Below are 18,784 nucleotides of genomic sequence, written 5' to 3'. Positions count from 1 at the left end.
CCTGACTTCCCAAAGTGCCCGCTGGCGTGGCGGGCTACTAGTGAGTTGTGGCTGGAAGCCATTCTGCTATGGCAGAGTGGAGAAAGACAAGGCCGTCCCTCAGAGGGGCTGTCTAGCGGCGCACCATGGCCTCGCCTCAACTCCCGCAGAGGACGGGGAGAGCGGCACGTGGGAAAAGTTCACATGCAGGACATTGTTGATTTGTAACTTTGGGAATAATTCTTTGCGTAGCTATCGTCAAAAAGCGATGCAGTAGCTCCGGTGTCAAATGATACAGGTCTGACTTGTGGGTGGCTCTCACAAGACAATGGCCCATTGTTAGTCGACCATCCGCAAAACCACGCCACATTGGGTCAATATGAAGTCAAGTGTACTCTCCTCACAGACTTGGTCAGTTAGTGAGAACAATGACGGCAGAGAGAAAAGACACCGAAACGGACAGTGTTATGACCTGATTCAAACAGGAGTGATTATCCAGTCAATGTGTGTGAGAGCGAAAGAGAACGAGAGGGGGGTAAGAAATAAGGTGCGCAGAGACAGAGGGGTTGGGGGGGAGTGGCGGTGTTGATAGCCTCACACCAAAGTATTTGTCAGAGTCCCAAATCAAAAGCAAAAAGGACAAGAATGGCCCGCATAATGGGGATCCCCCCCCCCCCTCTCCGCTCTCATTACTGCATGGGGACGGTGAGAGAGTGAGAGGGGTGCCGGGACAAGCCCAGCGGGAGGTCTGCCCCCGGCTGCCTTCTCAAATCTCTGCACCAACCTCACGCGTCTGTGCCAGCAAAAAATCCCAGCACCGAATACTAGACAGTCAACTCCCCTGACCTAAAAACAACAACAACAATCCCCGACATTACGCCGCTCTAAAACGCTTCCCAGACCCCTACCCTCCCTTTGACCCGCGCCCCACGGCCGCAATTGGTGATTTTTACTGGAGTACAGTATGTTAGAATGCAAGGCCCTCCATGTGTTCCATGTACGTGGGGCTCTGTAGTTGAATGAGAGAACAGATGTCACATTGGCAACAAGGCCATAAACAAACATCAATCCATCACCCATCCATTTTCTATACCGCTTATCGTGTTGAGGATCACAACAAGCTGGATCCTATCCCTAACTTTGTGCGAAAAGTGAACCACACCCTGAAATGGTCGCCAGTCAATCACAAGACATCTCAACAAACAACTGCTAAAATGTGTTTTTTGTTTTGCGCAGTAGATACTCTAACATAGGTGGGATGACAATTGAACAATACTACAAGAACAAAAAAAATAAATACTACCTTATTTTACTAAATATGTGTAACATAACCAATTATATATGATCATCTATTTTAAGTTTTCATATCTTATTTACCTCATGAGCAGATGCTCTATTTGCTGTAATGCAGGGGTCCTTCCTTTTCTGCAGTGTATCAGCATTGGGGTTTATTGTGAGGCGAGGCGGGTCCAAGTAGGAAGTATTACTGTAGTTTTGCAGGGTCTGCTGCAGGCGAGCCAGCCGCTGGAGAACACTCCTCTGCAGAGCATCTTCCCTCAAAGAGCCACACTGAACCAAGCGGTTATACTGAGCGACAGTGTCACCAAAATCAATAGACTCTGAGGAGAATGACCTGGATGAACAGCTAGCGTAATCTTGGAAAAGGACAGAATTAGAAAAGATTGAATAGGTCTGGGCAAATAATTGATTTCATTTATTAACTTGGGTTTGTCAGGATGAATATTTTATGAAAGATTATTTCAGTGGCTTCCGGAGTTAAAAGCTCGTCCCCACTGTCATGCACTGCTGACTCTAACAACTAGGATGCAAACAGAGAGGAGCTAGGTTACAAAAGTACAGTCAGTATTGCCAACTTAATGATTAGATCACTACCTTAGTGAGTAGTGACTTTTCCGACTGCTCTAGTGACAATCTTTCAAAAAAACATTAAAAAAAAAAGTGATTCGAGAGGTTAATTCTCACTAAGAAACAAAAAAGATGAGTGGAATCATTTTGAGATTGTTTTTCATATAACAAGAAAGCTGAACGCTGCCAAAGACATGGGGCCTATTAGGATTCTATTTTTTTACTGAGGACCTTTACTTTCTATGCAAGATGACCACAAAGCACTTGGAGAAAAAGTATATCTAATGATACAAATGGTTAGAAAAGGCTTCTCGATGAAACCTTGGACCCACCTTTATAATAGTATAATAGGGTACTCCTGATCAACCTTGACAAAAGGAACAGAGATATGTTACCCATAATCCTTTATGGAAGAAATATTTAAAGCAACAGGCCACCTCCTCCCCCATATTTGCTGTCGTGCGATGACGATTAGGAAAACTGGAGTCCAAATCATTTTATACAGTGATGTCTTTTGTCCTATGTTCGAAAGGATGCACCTTTTAAACTCAATGACATTTTCCACAAAGGTTAAGGAAATGTGATATAAAGGTTAGGAGATTTGACTTTCCCACGATTCTACATACATACTATACATTGCAAAAGCAGGGATTTGGTGACTTGTTGTAATTTTTTTAAACCAAGGTGTGTGCTTCCAAACTGCAAATATTTTGTCGAGGTTGCCTTGCCTTACTTGTACAAGATAGATAGTATTTTATTTAAGATCATGGTTGCGTGCATGTTTTGCCAAGAGGTGCATTTGTTCCAAGAGGAAGCACCAATTTTCTCATCATCTATCTCCATTATTTCTGAGGAAGTAAATGGGAAAAATTATTTCAATACTTGTTTGGTATCAAGAGAAATAACCAAATCCCAGAAGGAGGAAAATGTTTCGCTTAATGTCATTGTTATTTGCTTTATCTATCTATATTTACTTCAAGGCCATATCACCCAACCATAAAATGAAGTGATAATCTAAGTTTTTATTTTTCTGTGTACAGTATATACAACACTGACAGATTGTTAATGGCAACACCATAACATAAACTGTTGAACAGGCATAACAACAGGTAATAAATGTCCCGACGTGTCATACAAATAGCTACAAAGACAAGATACCTTTCACGTTGTTGCTGAAGACCCGACAACAGGTGATTCTTAACGTCGGAACATAGCTAAATGTTACAAGTGTCACCGAGCATCTCATAGTTGGGAGGATCATGTAGGCTGCCATGATGCTTCAAAAGGGCGAACCTTTATTGACTCGCGAACAAGAACAAGGCTTTCACAGAGCGAGTTGTCAAGAGATGTCTTTTTTTTTCTTTTTTTGTGGAGTATTACTAATATGTAGACTACCGAAGAATTTCTGCGATCGACAATCACTTCGAAAACTAAAATATATATATATTTTTTTTTAGATTAAGAAATATATATATTTATTTTTAGAGTCGTTGTCACTTCGTTTTTCTGATTTGTATTGCATAATGTCTAAATGTATACAGTGTAGTGCATTTATGTTTGTGTTATAACAACTCATTTGCGGGTTGTAAACAAACCAGGATGCAGGTGGTCGCGCAGCAGTCAGCTGAAGCTCAGCTGATCGGAAGTAGTGCTTTCAATTTTCAAGCTGTCAAAGTAAGAGGCAAATCAACGCCGGAAACGAGGAGACGAGGGTGAAAATGACGACATGTGGTTTTAAAGCCAGACTTTTTGAAATTTTAGACTTTAAAATGAAAAATATCATAAAAACACATTTGTTATAATTTTTTTTTTTGTTAGAAAATGTTCACAAACACTCAACCGCGTGTCTGATGTTTTATTGTGAAGGTCATAACCGGAACGTACATATGAGTTTTCAAGTTGCCTTGACAGTGCGGCTAGCTTCGATAAAGAGCAGCGTTAGAAATGGCTGACACCATAGCTGATACAAGAAGGCTCTTTACCAAGCCTCAGAACCTCAACGACGCGTATGGACCACCGAGTAACTTTCTAGAGATTGACGTGAGCAATCCCGAGACCATCGGGGTTGGAAGGGGCAGACACACGACGTACGAAGTCAGACTGAAGGTGAGCTTTCATCATTAGTTGCTAGCACCGTTAGCCTTTGAGCTATTTACTTAACGTTAGCCCTCAAATAAAAGATTATCAGCAGGTGACATTGTGACGAAATAATGTGCGTAACGGTTATAAGTACGTATGGTAAAGTATTTAAGACAATCAATACCGAAAAATCGATATGAGTGCAAACAGTTGGCTGACAAGCTAGCAACATCCTTCAGAACAAGCTCCCACCGTTAAGCTACCTAGCAGTAGATGATGTTTTTGACGTCAGTGTGACTCTATAGCAACAATGTTTTCGAGATACTAGTTTTACTGATGTGCATCGCTTTGACGGTCGTTTTTTCCGGAGACGGAATTTGTTAACTACGGCTGAGCACAACGTTAATCGAAATGACACCTGCAAAAAGAGCAATTGTGCGAATAAGTTACAAGTGTAAATTTGCAAGAAATGATCTGTCACTCATAAAGTTGAAACCCTGATAACTTATTTTCGAATTTAGCCACACCTCAGATCTGGAAATGACCGTCCAGCTCATGACCAACAGATGGTTGTTTAATCCCCCCATGTCCTCTCCACTTTAGTCGAATTGATGTTTGTTTTTGCTGTGTTGATTGAATGGATCGTCTATTGCTTATCTATTCTCTTGCAGCCATCTTCCTGCATTATGGCGTAATATGTGGTCAAGGGAGTTTGTGGTGGGTGGTTGTAGACACGTAGTAGCCTGCAAGCCAGTCAGCTCGTGCTGACAGGATGTATTTCCTTCCTCTTCCTGCTGAGGACATTGCAGGGGAGTAGAAGGGCCTCTATTTGCAGAGAAGCTGCCACAATTATTTGCTAAATGAGCTGATGAATGCGTAAAAGACACGCGCCCTGCCTCATTCCGCAATTGTAACAGCTTGCACGGCAACTGGCTCATACAAGAGCAAAAATGTGACAGACCGCATTGTGTAACTCCAAGTGAGGGCTGTTATGGTCAAACACTTTCACCTGTTGCGAAACGCGGACCCTGCGACACATGGGGTTTAGTTTCACAGATGACTTGTACTCATTCTTAAAGACCAAACTGTTATAGCCTATGAGCACCGTAATGAATCCCAGTGGACTTCCTCCAATTATTTATGATGATGTTATACAAAACATCCATAACAGCTTCCATAACAAAACATCTGTTATTTGGAAGCACATACCGTGGGTTAGAAATAGCCGTAATGGCGTCCATAGCAGGGTTGAGTCAGAATTAGTTTTCCCATTTGCCTGTAGAAAAAACACAAGCTTGGAACAGTTTCTCAGGGCAGCAGCTATCTAATATTTTTATTCTACCGATTATCCTATCGATTAATTGTGTAATCAGATTTAAAAAAAAATAAAATAAAAAAATCATTATTCAACAATAATGTGCATGTCTCCACTTGGGGTCATCATTCTTCCGTTCCACTGTAGTATCGGTTACTCGTAATGTATACGGCTTTAAAAGGCAGGGCCTAACCTGGAGACAGATGGACAACACTAAAATGTCAAGCTTTTTTACTATGCTATCTAATATGGGTGAAGCATAGCATTTGAAAATCCATTTGAGGATTCACCATTAAAAAAGGGGGTCTGAGGGTGCGTTCATCGCTGCTTATACATTGAAACCAGCACAGATTATCATTGTAATGGCAATTTAGCCACCCGGTTGGGTCAAACTATATCTTTGTCAGTAATGTACTTCAACATTAAATTCACGATTCAAGGTTGTCTGCACTTGTTTCGTTAACACAGTATTGTCTTTGTTGTCAAAGATGCATTGGGCGGTGTGGTTAAGTTTTTTTTTTTTTAATGCAGTTCTAATGGTAAATGGAGAGGTTAAAAATATCCTACTCTAAAGAATGGTTTCATTGGTTTAGTTATATACCTTTGCCAGTACACACAGGAAAAAAAGTGAGGCAATCTCAAGAAGTTAAAAAGTTTCTCCGGATGATTCCTCCCCCATTCCAATTCATGCACGCTAGGTTCACTGAAAACCCTAAACTGTCCATGATGCTGTAGGTGGGAATCTAAGTGTGAATAGGTGGTTGTCTGTCTGTCAATATGTGCCCTCCGATTGGCTGGCGACCAGCCCAGGCTGTACCCAAAGTCAGGTGGTATAGGCTCCAATTGACCTGTGACCCTAATGAGGATAAGTGGTATAGAAGATAGACGAGATGGAGTTTTTCATTGTACAGTGTCGATCTGGCATGTGTATCGTCAATTCATCTGTCTATACTGCCTACTTGTTGATGTTAGCAAGATGTTAGAAGCTACCCCTCACTGACTCACGGCTGTGGTGTCCTTGAGCAAGACACTGATACCCAGAAATGCTCCCCGGGCGCTTCACCTGCCCCCTGCTCCAGTGTGTTCCACTAACGTGTACGTGTTCACTGTGATGGGTTAAATCCAGAGAACAAATTTTGTGTGCATGCATGCATGTTCATGACAATAAAAGATGATGATTCTTCTTCTGCTAGCCAGTCACTGGGCTTATCCGATTGCCTCATCTGTTATCTCCCAAATATCATTTCAGTTGACTGACGCCTCTGTGGTTAGTGGACTGCAGTATTTAGATTAGTTAACCGCCCTGACAGATTATTAGGCTCCCTGCACTTTAAAAGAAAGAAGTGAGGGAACCAAAGCAGTCTCCGGGCGTCAGAGTTGAACATGAGGCTACTGTACTTGATTAGCGTGGGATAATTAGCATATGCGTGTAATCAGCATTATTATGCACCTCGTAGCCCCGTGTGACCCCCGCTTTGCATAAGACCACAGATGAAGCGGCACATCCTTCGCCGCTCAACGAATGTGATGTCAACTTGGCTTCGCTTTCCCCTATCGTATCTCATCTTCAGCACACTAAACTATTTGTAAGCCTTTCATTGCTTTTTGGTCACCCTGTTACTCACAATATTCGTGAACGCAAACCTCATTTGCCGTGCCTCAAGTTCCCACTGCTGTCCCACGTTCCACCCAAAATCGAGAGAGCCCTTGTGGTCGCCCTGAGAGAGTCTTCTTAATCCCCTCATTGAGAGGGGAAAGAATGAAATGGGCCAGGCATGTGGGGGGGGGCTGTAGCGTTAACTGCCCGGCCATACCCCCTCAAAATTCACGGAAGGGTATAAAGCCACCCTACCCAGCCCCCTTCAGCAGCCTTGATCCTGTTTCCACTTATTCCATTTCACTCCCTACGCAGTCACTCGCCTGCTTCATGGTGAGCTTACAAAGTTCTGGCGATAACTGCTGGCTTAATAGATAGATGACTGCATAATTTATACACCAGAGCAAGGGCTTTATTTGCACTATGAAATGATAAAATCCACACAGACTGTTAGTTTTTTCTTTCAGGCCAGCTGGTGAAGGTTGAGAGATGGTGGTGAATCATAAAGGTTTTTTTTGTTTGTTTGTTTGTTTTTTCCCTCGCGGAGGCCAACTGTTTGCACTGGCTCTCTCCAAGTCAGCCTTCGTAGTCACTTGTTGACAGGCAGGCTTTACGCTCGTATTCAAATCAAAGGAATCAATCGTTCGCTCCCAGAGATGAAAGCTAACTAGCTGCTGAAAGGAGACGGATATCTCATTTTTCCTGAGCGGACTTGTAATGCTGAAGGGTCTCATTGAAGAAGTCGACTTTTGTTCTCATTCAAATCCATTTGTTTTAGCTTGTAATTGAAATCAGAAATGTCTGAGAGACCCACAGGAAGCTTTTTCTATTTTTTTTTAAGAGCAAACAAAGCAAGTTTCGATTCTTTTTCTGTTGTCTTTTGTGCCAAAGGTGGGCATTTTGTGAATAATTAATAAGAATTAAACAAACATGTACTTTATTGGTTTGTGTAATTAAAGTCTGAAATAGACCCACTATCTTTTTTTAAATTTATTTTAGATGTTGACAGAGGGAGCGAGAAAACAAAATTAGGAAGACTGTCGCTCGCACATTTCTCAAAATAAGGCAAAGTGTGCTTGCTTCAAGCTGTTTGTCACTCCCATTTAAAGTTTAGTGTAAAACTGATACATAAAACAAAAGAGAATTAAACATTATATATTTAAACACCAACATGTTCAACCAAGTTATATATTAACAAAATGTTGGCTAATTTATTGCTAACATAATTCAATAATGCCAATAAACATTTACAGTCATTTTAAAACTTCAAACAACTGCTGCTTTCAAATATGGAGCAGCAACATATACAAACGGGGGATGCAACAGTACTGCGGGAACGACAATTTCTGGAGTCAGTCTGAGTAAGTTGGGGACCTTCTCTGCTTCTTCTTCTTGCTCTAGTGGTTGAACCGCAATACCGCAGTGGAGCACTGTAATCTATGCCTGCCACTAACCAATATTTTTAGACTCGATTATCGATCACTTCATTGCTTAAGCTAATAAAAAAAAAAAATGTTGCATTAGTTTAGGGCAAACTAATTTTCTCCCCCAAAAAACTGTTTATTAACTGATTATTGTTTATTTGGTAGTGTTTGATGATTAAACAAACCCAAATAACAATGAAGCAATATCACACTAGAGGGAGTGATGCTTAATTCGCCAACCTTTTTGAAACTGAGCGTTACTTCATTGCTACCGATTAATCTGAAGGGCTACTAGTTAGATATACACTTTTGAGGCCGCTTCTGGTTCCGCTACGTCGATTACAGGTTATTTTTACTACGGCTGCATATAACCGTTATTTTCGTAATGGATCAAAGTGACTTTTTTTTTTTTTAATTGATTGATTATTATTTCAGTCACTAGATTGGTCCATAACTTGTCAGAAAATAGGCAAAATTTTTTTCGTTGTTTTGAGTACGGAAATCAGAGAATATTTAACTGTTGAGAGGCTGAAATCAGAGGATTAGGCCAATTTTAAGTTAAACAATAGCTCTAAGCGATTAATTTATCAAAATAGTTGTCGATTCATTTTGCTCCCCAACTAGGGAATTTATTATTTTTATTTTTGTAAGCTATTTTCCATTTCTCTTACTTACTTGTCGGTGGTTTGAATGCTAAACATCGACCGCATCCTGTTTATAGCCTTAATATTTGTTAATCCCCTGATGATGATGACATTATTAGATTTGTCTCTTCTTTTCGTATTTTAGGAGGGCGCATTCGGAACGCTGAACTTGGGGATCATACTTTGTTTATAGATAGGAGCACATAAAAGGCTTCTTATACTTCACGTACTCTACCCTTTCCCTTTTGTACTCCCACAGCTTCTCCCTCGCTTTCTTTCTGGCTTCAGTTTGGGTGGGGGGACTTGGGCCATTAATAAAAATGAGTAGCGCTGGGGTGGGTGGGTGCGAGAAGGAGGGGAGTGGGCGTGCTTGTCAGGCACAGTCAAGTGTAATCCAAAGTCTACAGCATCCTCTTGGACAACTATTTTAATGGAAATGGGGAACATATTGTATCAAGGCTACCATATCCTACTTGAGATGACAGTATCAAAAGTGGGAGTTGATACTATGGTAACCAAGCAGCTTTTTGCCAGCGAGAGAGTGCATAGACTGTCAGAGCGCAGGGGCCAGCGAGCGAGAGAGAGAGAGAGAGAGTACACGGCAAGGCGAGAGCAAAAGACCCGTCACCCCAAAGCTTTTGTTCCCAGCCTTTTCTTTCACCATTTCGGAGTATGATGCAATGAGATGGTATTATGTTGCCATTTTTAATGCCATTATTGTGAAAGGGGAGGGATAAGGGGGTGTGAGGGGGGGTAGTTTTAGGATGCACACTCTCCAACTTAACTTGATCTAGCCTGCTAAAAGCTAATGCGTGGTGGTCTTGAACTCTTCTCACAGGAGATGAGTGATCTTTGTCCGAGGCTGTTTTTAAAGGCTTCTGCCATTTCCAGTGAAGCTAAGATATTGTGTCTCACACATTAGGCCTCACTCGCTTCCTATATGGAGCGTAGATTGTGCCATGTGCACTCATAATGGAAAGTGAAGCTAGGCAGCCCTTTTTCAAGAGGGGTAGCTTCATGCAATATTCTCTCTTTCATTTTGGCTTTTATGAAGCCCAACAATCCCTCACATGCATATTTATCTGTCTTTCTCCATGTTTTGAAATGTCATGTGTTTTTTGTTTTTTTCCACTATCTTTCCTCTAAGATTTGATTCGGTCCCTTTTTGAGCAAGCAAGAGAGGCAAAGTGTGCCTTTTAGACAATTAACGAAACGCTGACAGCTTACCAGGTGAAAGCTGCTCCCGTGTCACGTAAATTGAGGCTGTCGAGAGAGCAGAGGCTTAGGAAACCTGATCTTTGACTTTGAGGGCTCTCATGCACCGCCTCTTTTTGGGTGAGCGAGACCTCTCACTTTTCACTTTTGTCATTTGCGTTCCTCCCCCTGTCCTGCAACAGCAATCTCTTAATCACAGGGTTTGAGACGGCGAGAGGATTTGAAGGCCAGGTGACTTTCCTTTCTTGAGCTCTCGTCGCTGGGTTTTATTGTTCTTGAGGCCAATTGATCGGATTAAATTTTTCGTTTGTGCGTGTACAAACCGGCTCCAAAACTGCGTGGCCATTATGTCCACATTAATAACTCTGTGATTGGCCAAACCCTTAATGCAACACCTTGCACACAACTGTACTTCATAATACGTCAGTGTGTGTGCCTGGGTTTATGCTCAGTTAAGTGTTTTCCAGTGTGCACATGATGGGATTAGAGTCACGGCGGTGGCAGATTACCTGTAACTGTGATCTGTTGTGCTGGGGATTAACTTTGCGGCGCTCCTCGCTGTGAGGTAACTTTACGCAGCAGGGACAGGCGAGTGGAGTTAATGCCAAAGTAGTGGGGCAATAAAGCTAAACTAATCCACTTCTCCTGTGACCTGAGGAAGAGTGAGGAAGGGGGGGGGGGGACTCATTGACAACTTCACCTGGGTAGAACCTGAAGGCAGGACTCTTAAATAAAGGCTCGTTTTTTTCCCAAGCGGTTCATTTTAGCTTGCTTTTCCACTCTAAGGACTTGAGCACTGTTGTATTCACAGCAAGAAGATTACGAGTTGAAATCGTAACCCAAGCCTTGCCGAGTGAAGTAGAGTTTGCATGCTCTCTCTGTGCTTGCTTGCGCTGGAACTTCTGCCGTCCAAAACTTTGCTTGTCAAGTGAATTTAAGCCTCTAAAGGCACAATATCCACTAAGCAGTCCACTGTAGTTCATTTCCACAAGGTACGGTCCGTAATTGGGCTTGAATTCCATACTGATCATTTAGGTTCTACATTAACATGGAGGTGTCAATTCTTATTCGAGTAATAAATAGACACCTGAACCAATATACACAAGCAAATTATACTGCGCCACTGCAATATAAAAAGGTGCTGAAAAGTTGTACTTCACAGGTCTGATATTTTGGCTTAATTACAATGGAAACATCAAAAAATGACAAACCGTGCATCTAAAATCCCGTGAAACAGAAGTACAAATGACTGCAAATTCAACCATTGTATTTTCTTTTATTTGGGTTCTGAAAATAGGTACAATTCTGATCTGATATCTGTTATCCTGCACAACGCTTGACCATTGAAGTGCGCTAAATTGGTTAATGTACCACTGTAATCCTCGCAAAAACAAAAGAAATTCACTTGTTCAAGTGTGTGCGGTGTGCATTTGATTGCGTTTCTGTGGTTAAGGCTGAGGATCCTAAAATATCTTAGGACCAACTGTCCCACTTAATTGGCGTACTGGTCACGTTGGTCATGTTTGGGCATGGGCCAGTCATGCGTTTCAAGATATACAGTGGTTTTAAAAAAGTCAATTTCAAAACTTTCCCTTTATGTATTTATTTATTGATTGATTGATTGAGTCGATAGTGCAAGCAAAGTGACACGACCCCTTCCGATGCTGTTGGGAGCGGTCTATGACCCCGACAACGTTTCCACTTGTTAAAAATGTTGGCTCTCTTGGAAGAGGAAGGATTTACAAGAGCCCCACCCATAATTCTTCGACAAATTCACCGCAACATTTATTTGATTTGTAGCCTTCAAAAATGTTTGCTCGTTTGATTGCTGGATCAGGGTTTGCCTGATCCCAAGAGTGCTGTAATGAACTGAACTGTAGCACTTGGTGGAAATGTAGTGAAATGATCTTTAGTCACTTTCCCAAATTTGGGTAGAATCACGAAGGCCGAGAAGATGACTACCCAAAGAGGAAATTTAAAAAAACATGCCTGTGTTTTTCTCCGTTGAAACACCACAAAGAGTCTCAAAGGCAGAAAATCAGGCACATTTATCAAAGAGTGAGTGGAATAAAGAGGAACAAGACTGAAAGGAAGAGACCATGAGAGCAAAAAAGACCACTCCTGCCCTCCCTCCCTCCTCAATTAGTCCAGCACAGACCAAATGAAGCTCCCGAGCTCTCTCGTTCTCCAGCTCTTCCTTTATGACCACATACTCCCCTGCCTTTTGTTCTCCCCCCTTTTCTGCAGCCATTTACTCAACCTTGTAGTTAACTTTCCGTCCCCTTTACCACACACTGTTCTAGACATCTGCCTATTGATCAGTCTGCTGTTCATATCTGAATTTATGCTGCACATACTTGCTTTGCCATTGTAGCGCTTCCTTGCATGAATTCTGACCTTCTGTGAATGCGGCCCGCCATTGAAAATACTCGCTCAGCCACCCCCGCCCCTCCTCATTCGTATATTGTCATGGGATGACCATGTGCTGTCAGGACTGGTGAATAAGTTTTCACATTGTACTGTAATTTACTGTTTGAGCCAGTGTTCTCTGTCAATGCCGAAACATCTCCCCTCTTTCAAATGAGAACGCCGCTATCGAGTGCTCGTCAACAGCAACGGAGGTTTATGCGAACATCTCTTGCGTTTGGGAACATGCGAAAAAATGGCAAAACAGCCTGAGTGCGGCAGACCTTGTAAGGGGAACAAGTGATTTTTTGTCTCTAGGAGGCCAGTTTAAATTTTCCTATTCAGGATGAGAGAAAGTCTTAGTTTTTTTTAGCCCATCTTTTTTTCTTCAACCTGCAGCATAAACAAAAAAATACTGTTGTCATCCACTTGGGACATTGTCAATTGGCTCAGGTTTTTATGCTCTGGAATACTCGTCTCTCATTGGCCGCACGCCTTCAAAGGCTTTCATTTGAAAACAAAAACAAACTGTTTTTTAAATTTTATGCTCTATTAGCTCCCACCTGAAGGTCCCTAAAAAAATCTCCTGCAAACAATCTTAAAAGTATACGATTATGTGAGCCAAGACTTTAAGACTTGTTTTTTTTATTTGAGGTGTCCACCCAAATCATATCTGCTTTGTCTTACGCATAGAGATAAGATTCAAAAGAGGTGTTCGATAGGTGCATCTCAGTAAATTAGAATATCGTGAAAAATGTCATTATTTCAGTGATTCAGTTAAAAAAGTGAAATTCATAATCAAAATGATTTTCAATATGGAAATTGGGTAGGAATTTGCTTTTCAAAGTCATTTCTGACGTGTTTAATCTGTATATGAGTTTCACAATTTCAACTGAGGCAACTAAAATAAACTAATTCGATTTAATTTGAGATGCATCTGTATCCTGTTAATGAGAATCTTCACATAAATATTCATTTAAATCTGTCCTTACTGAGCACATTGTATTTGCCTAATGCTCTTATACCTTTTGAATCTCACTTTGTGACTAAGTGTATTGAGTGGGATAAAGATGACTCCTAAGTTACTTATTACAGTTGGTACATCACCGTGTCTTCTATTTCTGGCTTCATGTAGGCTATTTTATTGCTTTTAAACGTATGACTGGTATTCTGTTTATCTCATGACTGGAACTCTGGAATATTAACAAGCCACCTTTGCTATCAACAGGTGTGTAGTGAGGTTATTATAGTTTACAAAAATGAGAAATAATAAGAATTAAATTTTTTAAAAAAATGTTTGTTTACAAAATGAAAAGAAATGAGCTTTGAAAAAGTAATTGAACCTTTGTTGATATATTTTATTATTATTATTGTTTGCAGTGAACAGCTGTGTGAGTGCAGATTTACTCTGTTGCATGAAGTGTATGTCCTTCTGGCTTTTTTGTGATTTTGACCTGCATTTAACCTTAGATCAGCAGTCTTACGTACTGTTTTTAAAATGGTATCCAGACAATTCAACAATGAAGTATATATATATATATATATATATATATATAAACTCTCTTAAAAAAAATAATAATAATAATTAAAACTAACTGAATTTTAAAAACAAATGAAAAAGTCAAAACGATGTAAAAACAAAAGAAAAAAACATTTGCAAACTATTATTATAACCTTGGTGTGCAGTGTAACGAATGCATCCCAACTAAATTGCAAACTACTCCTGACCCATCCATCCATCCATCCATCCATTTTCTGAGCCGCTTCTCCTCACTAGGGTCGCGGGCGTGCTGGAGCCTATCCCAGCTGTCATCGGGCAGGAGGCGGGGTACACCCTGAACTGGTTGCCAGCCAATCGCAGGGCACATAGGAACAAACAACCATTCGCACTCACAGTCATGCCTATGGGCAATTTAGAGTGTCCAATTCATGCAGGTTTTTGGGATGTGGGAGGAAACCGGAGTACCCGGAGAAAACCCACGCAGGCACGGGGAGAACATGCAAACTCCACACAGGCGGGGCCGGGGATTGAACCCGGGTCCTCAGAACTGTGAGGCTGACGCTCTAACCAGTCGTCCACCGTGCCACCTACTCCTGACCCAATAGATGTCAATAGTTGATTCAAAGTCATGTTTTGAGTCTTGTGGTAATGATGTCTAACTCTATATCCGGAAAAGAGAAATGAATGAATAATAATTAATGAATGAAACAAAATGTGAGAACACAAATGTTGTCCTTGAAACACTGTAGTGTTTTGCTTGTTTGTTTGTTTGTTTGTTTGTTTGTATGGCCTCATCTCATGCCTTTGGAGAGGTACCAGCACTCCGGAATCACGAAAGGTGTGTCTCTTTTTAACCCTTTCCATTTTGTCCTCAGACTAACCTTCCCATCTTCAAGCTGAAGGAGTCGAGTGTACGGAGACGCTACAGTGACTTTGAGTGGCTCAGGGCAGAGTTGGAGAGGGAGAGCAAGGTGATGGGGTGGGGGGCACCTATTTATATTTTCACAGCCCTGCAGATGAATACACATTTGATTTGATTTGTAGCCTTCAAAAATGTTTGGAGCACCTCCTCGAAAGCACTCCCAAAATCAATTTACAGAGCGTACACTGAATTATATGTTTTTTCGTCCTCTTCTTTGTGCCCATTTAAATGCTGCTCCTAATTTATCTCTCAGGTTGTTGTGCCACCCCTCCCGGGTAAAGCTCTGATCCGACAGCTGCCCTTCCGAGGGGATGATGGGATATTTGATGACTCTTTCATAGAGGAGAGGAGACAAGGTCTGGAGCAGTTCCTAAACAAGTAAGCAGTGCCTTATCGTCACAGACTTCACGGTTTATGCATCGGAACTTCCAAGGTTAATCATTTGGACAGTTAAGATGGTTCTTTCCCCCCCCCCCCCCATAGGAAATAATGTTCCCCACACACGAAGACTTTTGATAAATATTATGCATATACATTTAAGATCGTTGGCCCTGACCCACTTCGGATCCAGTTATCGGGACAAATTCACTCTCAACACACCTCAAATCAAATAATAATCTTCTAGGATAATGTTATAAAACATGAAATAGTCTGGTGTTTCACGTCCTTGGTGAGGAAGGGGCAAAATCGTGACAAAAACAGCCCGATTGTCTTTGTGTCGACCTAAGCTACAAAAATATAGATGTTTTGATTTCGATAAAATTCACCGCCGTTTTGCATGTGCCTGCACATGGGCGAACATTCTGTATAACTTCCACAAACAATCCAGGTAAAAAAAAATAGTTTGGTAATTTACTTCAGTGGTGGTCATCACACTTTTCCGTGGCCCCTGAAAAAACAAAACATTGAAAACTATTTTGTACTGTACTTTCTTCTTTGTAGTCATTTGGCGTTTCTGCCGTCTTGGCAACATTGTTTTTAACGCTCGAAAACATGGAAACAAAACACTTTGCCCCAAAGTTTATTCAACTTTTTCAAGCGTCTTCTTCCACCAGACAACCCGACGCGTCGTCTTGCTTAATTGTCGTTTCTATTTCTTCACAAAGCAAATTTGTTCCACATTTGTTTCACTTGTGATGTTTAATTTATGATAATTGCAACTCAAATTACAGCGTGTGTTTGCACGTGATCCGGCGCATCTTTTTTTCCTCAGCTGCTGAACAATAAAAGTTACAGTGCCGTCGTAATTATTTGCTTTGATTACACACGCGGTCGTTATCTTTGTTTCATGTGCAAATGCATCAACGTTTCGGTTTGAACGTCAAGTGTGCCAAGAAAATTAAAATCCGTAAATGTTTTTATTTATTTATTTATTTTTTTAAAGAATATGACAATGTGTGGGTAATTAAGATGTTGTTACATGCATTTCAGGAAATAAAACGCTGCTGTTCATGATCTCATTGTTCAGAGATGTCATATCGGCCGGCTGCTTTATCAAATGATTGAGAGCATTGTGAAGAGGATGTCTTTTGCAATGCTCAACTTGATTGTCCCTCAAAACTAGTGAGGAGAAACACTAGTCAAACATTGGTCCACACTTCTTTTCTGCCAATCTTCTTCCAATCCCGAAGTTTGACGCATTCATTTGTCTGAACTATTTCCCATTAGGGGTTAAGATGTGAACGTGTAATGGCCTCACGTTGACCCCAGCCCCTCTGGGTCTCAGGTGCGCTGGGTATTTTGTTGTATAAGCCCTTGTGCGTCATCTGCGGGGACACTGAGTCAAGCCTCATGTCAGAGTGGCTTCATGAAAGAACATTTCCTCCAAATTTTAATGGAAGAAGCATAATGACAAATTGATTTTCCTCAAGTCATATTTAACGATAGTTACTGTGCATTGCTTTTGCTCATTGACTGCTTATTGAATCCCTTCCGGAAGGCTCCGACTCAACTTCAATCACGTACACAAACCAGTTACTATTTTGCGACCCTGCTCCCAAAAAGGGACTATCAAGTTAAATTCCTGATAAGAAACAGACCTGAGCCATTTTCACATTGTTTTCCTTATGACAAGGAAGGTAATCGCTGAGTCAATTGCACTGAACGCAGCCAAAAACAAACACATGGTCCAAATTTATACGTTGCAAAAGCAGTCATTCATCTACAGGTTGGAAGGTTTTGACTTGTGGTATGTGCTTTAAAGCGGCAAATATTTTGCTGGAAATGCCTTGCCTCACCTGTATAATGTCTGCATGAGATGACCCTAGGTGTTGCGGTGTTACTCTTACCCTTGCTTTACTGTTACAAATGAACCAGCTGAACTATTGTCATTTGCTTATTCTGTAAGTCCCCTATTGTCCCAGCCGCGTAACAGGAAAAGGTGCACAGCTGCTCACTTTTCTGGCCGCGCGCATTCTCCTGTCGACTTCAGTCTGTACACCGTGCAACACTGCACGCTGCTGAGGCAGATACAATTTATGCCACATGTGCTAATGTTATTGTAAAAGAGACTTCGAGAAAGCTATCACATGTATTCATCCTTCCACTGTGACTGTCCTGTTCAATAAATGACTGAAAGTGCATCAGCGATTGTTACTCTCCCCCCCCCCCCCCCCCCACTTAACTCAAGCGGCAGTATATCTGAAGCTCCCTCCTAACTTACATTTTGGGTCATAACACAAAGCAAAAACATTTACCAAGTGACAGCTTGTAACTTGAAAAACTCGGAAGGTAATTACTGTAAATGGGGCTTTATTCAGCAAATAAAACATGAATCAGGAAAAGCACCAGCACTTACAACATGACTCCCAAACAGGCTCCTCTACTTCTCGTATTGTATACTTGCGCTTTGAAGCACGTTTGTCTCCTCGTGAGCGCCTCTGACCGGTAGCCTGTTGTGGTCACCATGTGTGTGTTTTCAGAGTGGCCGGTCACCCTCTGGCCCAGAACGAACGGTGCCTGCACATGTTTCTACAGGATGAGTCTGTGGACAAGCACTACACCCCATCCAAAGTCAGACAAGCTTAAAGAGAGAATATGGCGCAGCCAACCTTCCCGCCTGCCCTCATCTGACTTGGCCCGCCCTCTCAGCCAAGCCCAGACCACTGAATCCAAAGCGCTCCCTCTCCCTCTCCCTCTTCACTGCTTCTGTTTCTTCTCAGACAATTAAAAATTCTAAAATAAATCCCCCCACCCAACACCCATTCCCCAAATATATATATATCGCTCATTACCCCCTCTAAGTTACCTCATCCCCTTTTTATTTTCCCTCTTTTAATAGCAGAGAATGTTCGCAACATCACGTGGTCCCTCGATGTCTGGAAATGCCACTAACATGGGTGTATAATTGTATTTATCGTTAGCTATTTGTTGAATATATTCATTTTTGTAGTAACTTTGAGCAGTTACATGTATGCAAAGCTCTTGTCAGACCAACAGCCGCCTCCATTGTATAGTCAATACTGGCATGTCGCACAATAGTGGGCCATGAAATTTAAAAAATGTCAACCCCACCAAAAAAGGAAGCATGTGTGTGTGTGCGTGCGTGTGTGTCCATGTCCAGCAACCAGCACTTGCCCCGTTATCACCATTGCTTTTTCTAGGATGTCAATTTACACAGAGGGAACTGCAGTATTTCTACTGGCTATTTACGCATTTTGAGATTTATATACTGCTGTGCCATTTTTTTGTTTATTTTGAAGATTTTCCAATAAAATAGGTGAAATGTCAACTGCATATGTGCACACCACTTTTTATGTATGCCTACTTTCAAATACGTGTATGAAGGAGTATGAGAGGCCCAAAAAATACTAGGAATTTAATGTTATAATATCCTG

General features: G+C 41.5%; 2 protein-coding genes across 5 annotated transcripts in view; one reads left to right on the top strand and one right to left on the bottom strand.

Moving 5' to 3' along the window:
- afg1lb (AFG1 like ATPase b) overlaps positions 1-3,123 on the bottom strand; it is a 31,824-nt gene extending 28,701 nt beyond the window's left edge. For all 3 annotated transcript variants that reach the window (XM_061753747.1, XM_061753746.1, XM_061753748.1), the window contains exons 1-2: positions 3,004-3,123; positions 1,357-1,634 (exon numbers count right to left, since the gene is read on the bottom strand). In XM_061753747.1, coding sequence (XP_061609731.1) covers positions 1,357-1,634; positions 3,004-3,118 — 393 coding nt within the window. In that variant the 5' untranslated portion in view covers positions 3,119-3,123. The remainder of the gene's footprint in view (positions 1-1,356; positions 1,635-3,003) is intronic.
- snx3 (sorting nexin 3) overlaps positions 1-18,678 on the top strand; it is a 33,748-nt gene extending 15,070 nt beyond the window's left edge. Inside the window, exons 1-4 of one of the 2 annotated variants that reach the window (XM_061753759.1) lie at positions 3,740-3,951; positions 14,902-14,997; positions 15,202-15,326; positions 17,870-18,678. In XM_061753759.1, the coding sequence (XP_061609743.1) occupies positions 3,790-3,951; positions 14,902-14,997; positions 15,202-15,326; positions 17,870-17,975 (489 nt within the window). In that variant the 5' untranslated portion in view covers positions 3,740-3,789 and the 3' untranslated portion in view covers positions 17,976-18,678. Of the gene's footprint in view, positions 1-3,739; positions 3,952-14,901; positions 14,998-15,201; positions 15,327-17,869 lie in introns of those variants that run through there. The other variant, XM_061753760.1, reaches the window with a different exon arrangement.
- The last annotated feature ends 106 nt before the right edge of the window (positions 18,679-18,784 follow it).

This window comes from Phyllopteryx taeniolatus, chromosome 18, assembly GCF_024500385.1.
Source record: "Phyllopteryx taeniolatus isolate TA_2022b chromosome 18, UOR_Ptae_1.2, whole genome shotgun sequence".
In the NCBI taxonomy this organism is placed as follows: Eukaryota; Metazoa; Chordata; class Actinopteri; order Syngnathiformes; family Syngnathidae; genus Phyllopteryx; species Phyllopteryx taeniolatus.
This window is presented reverse-complemented; position numbering and strand designations above follow the sequence as displayed.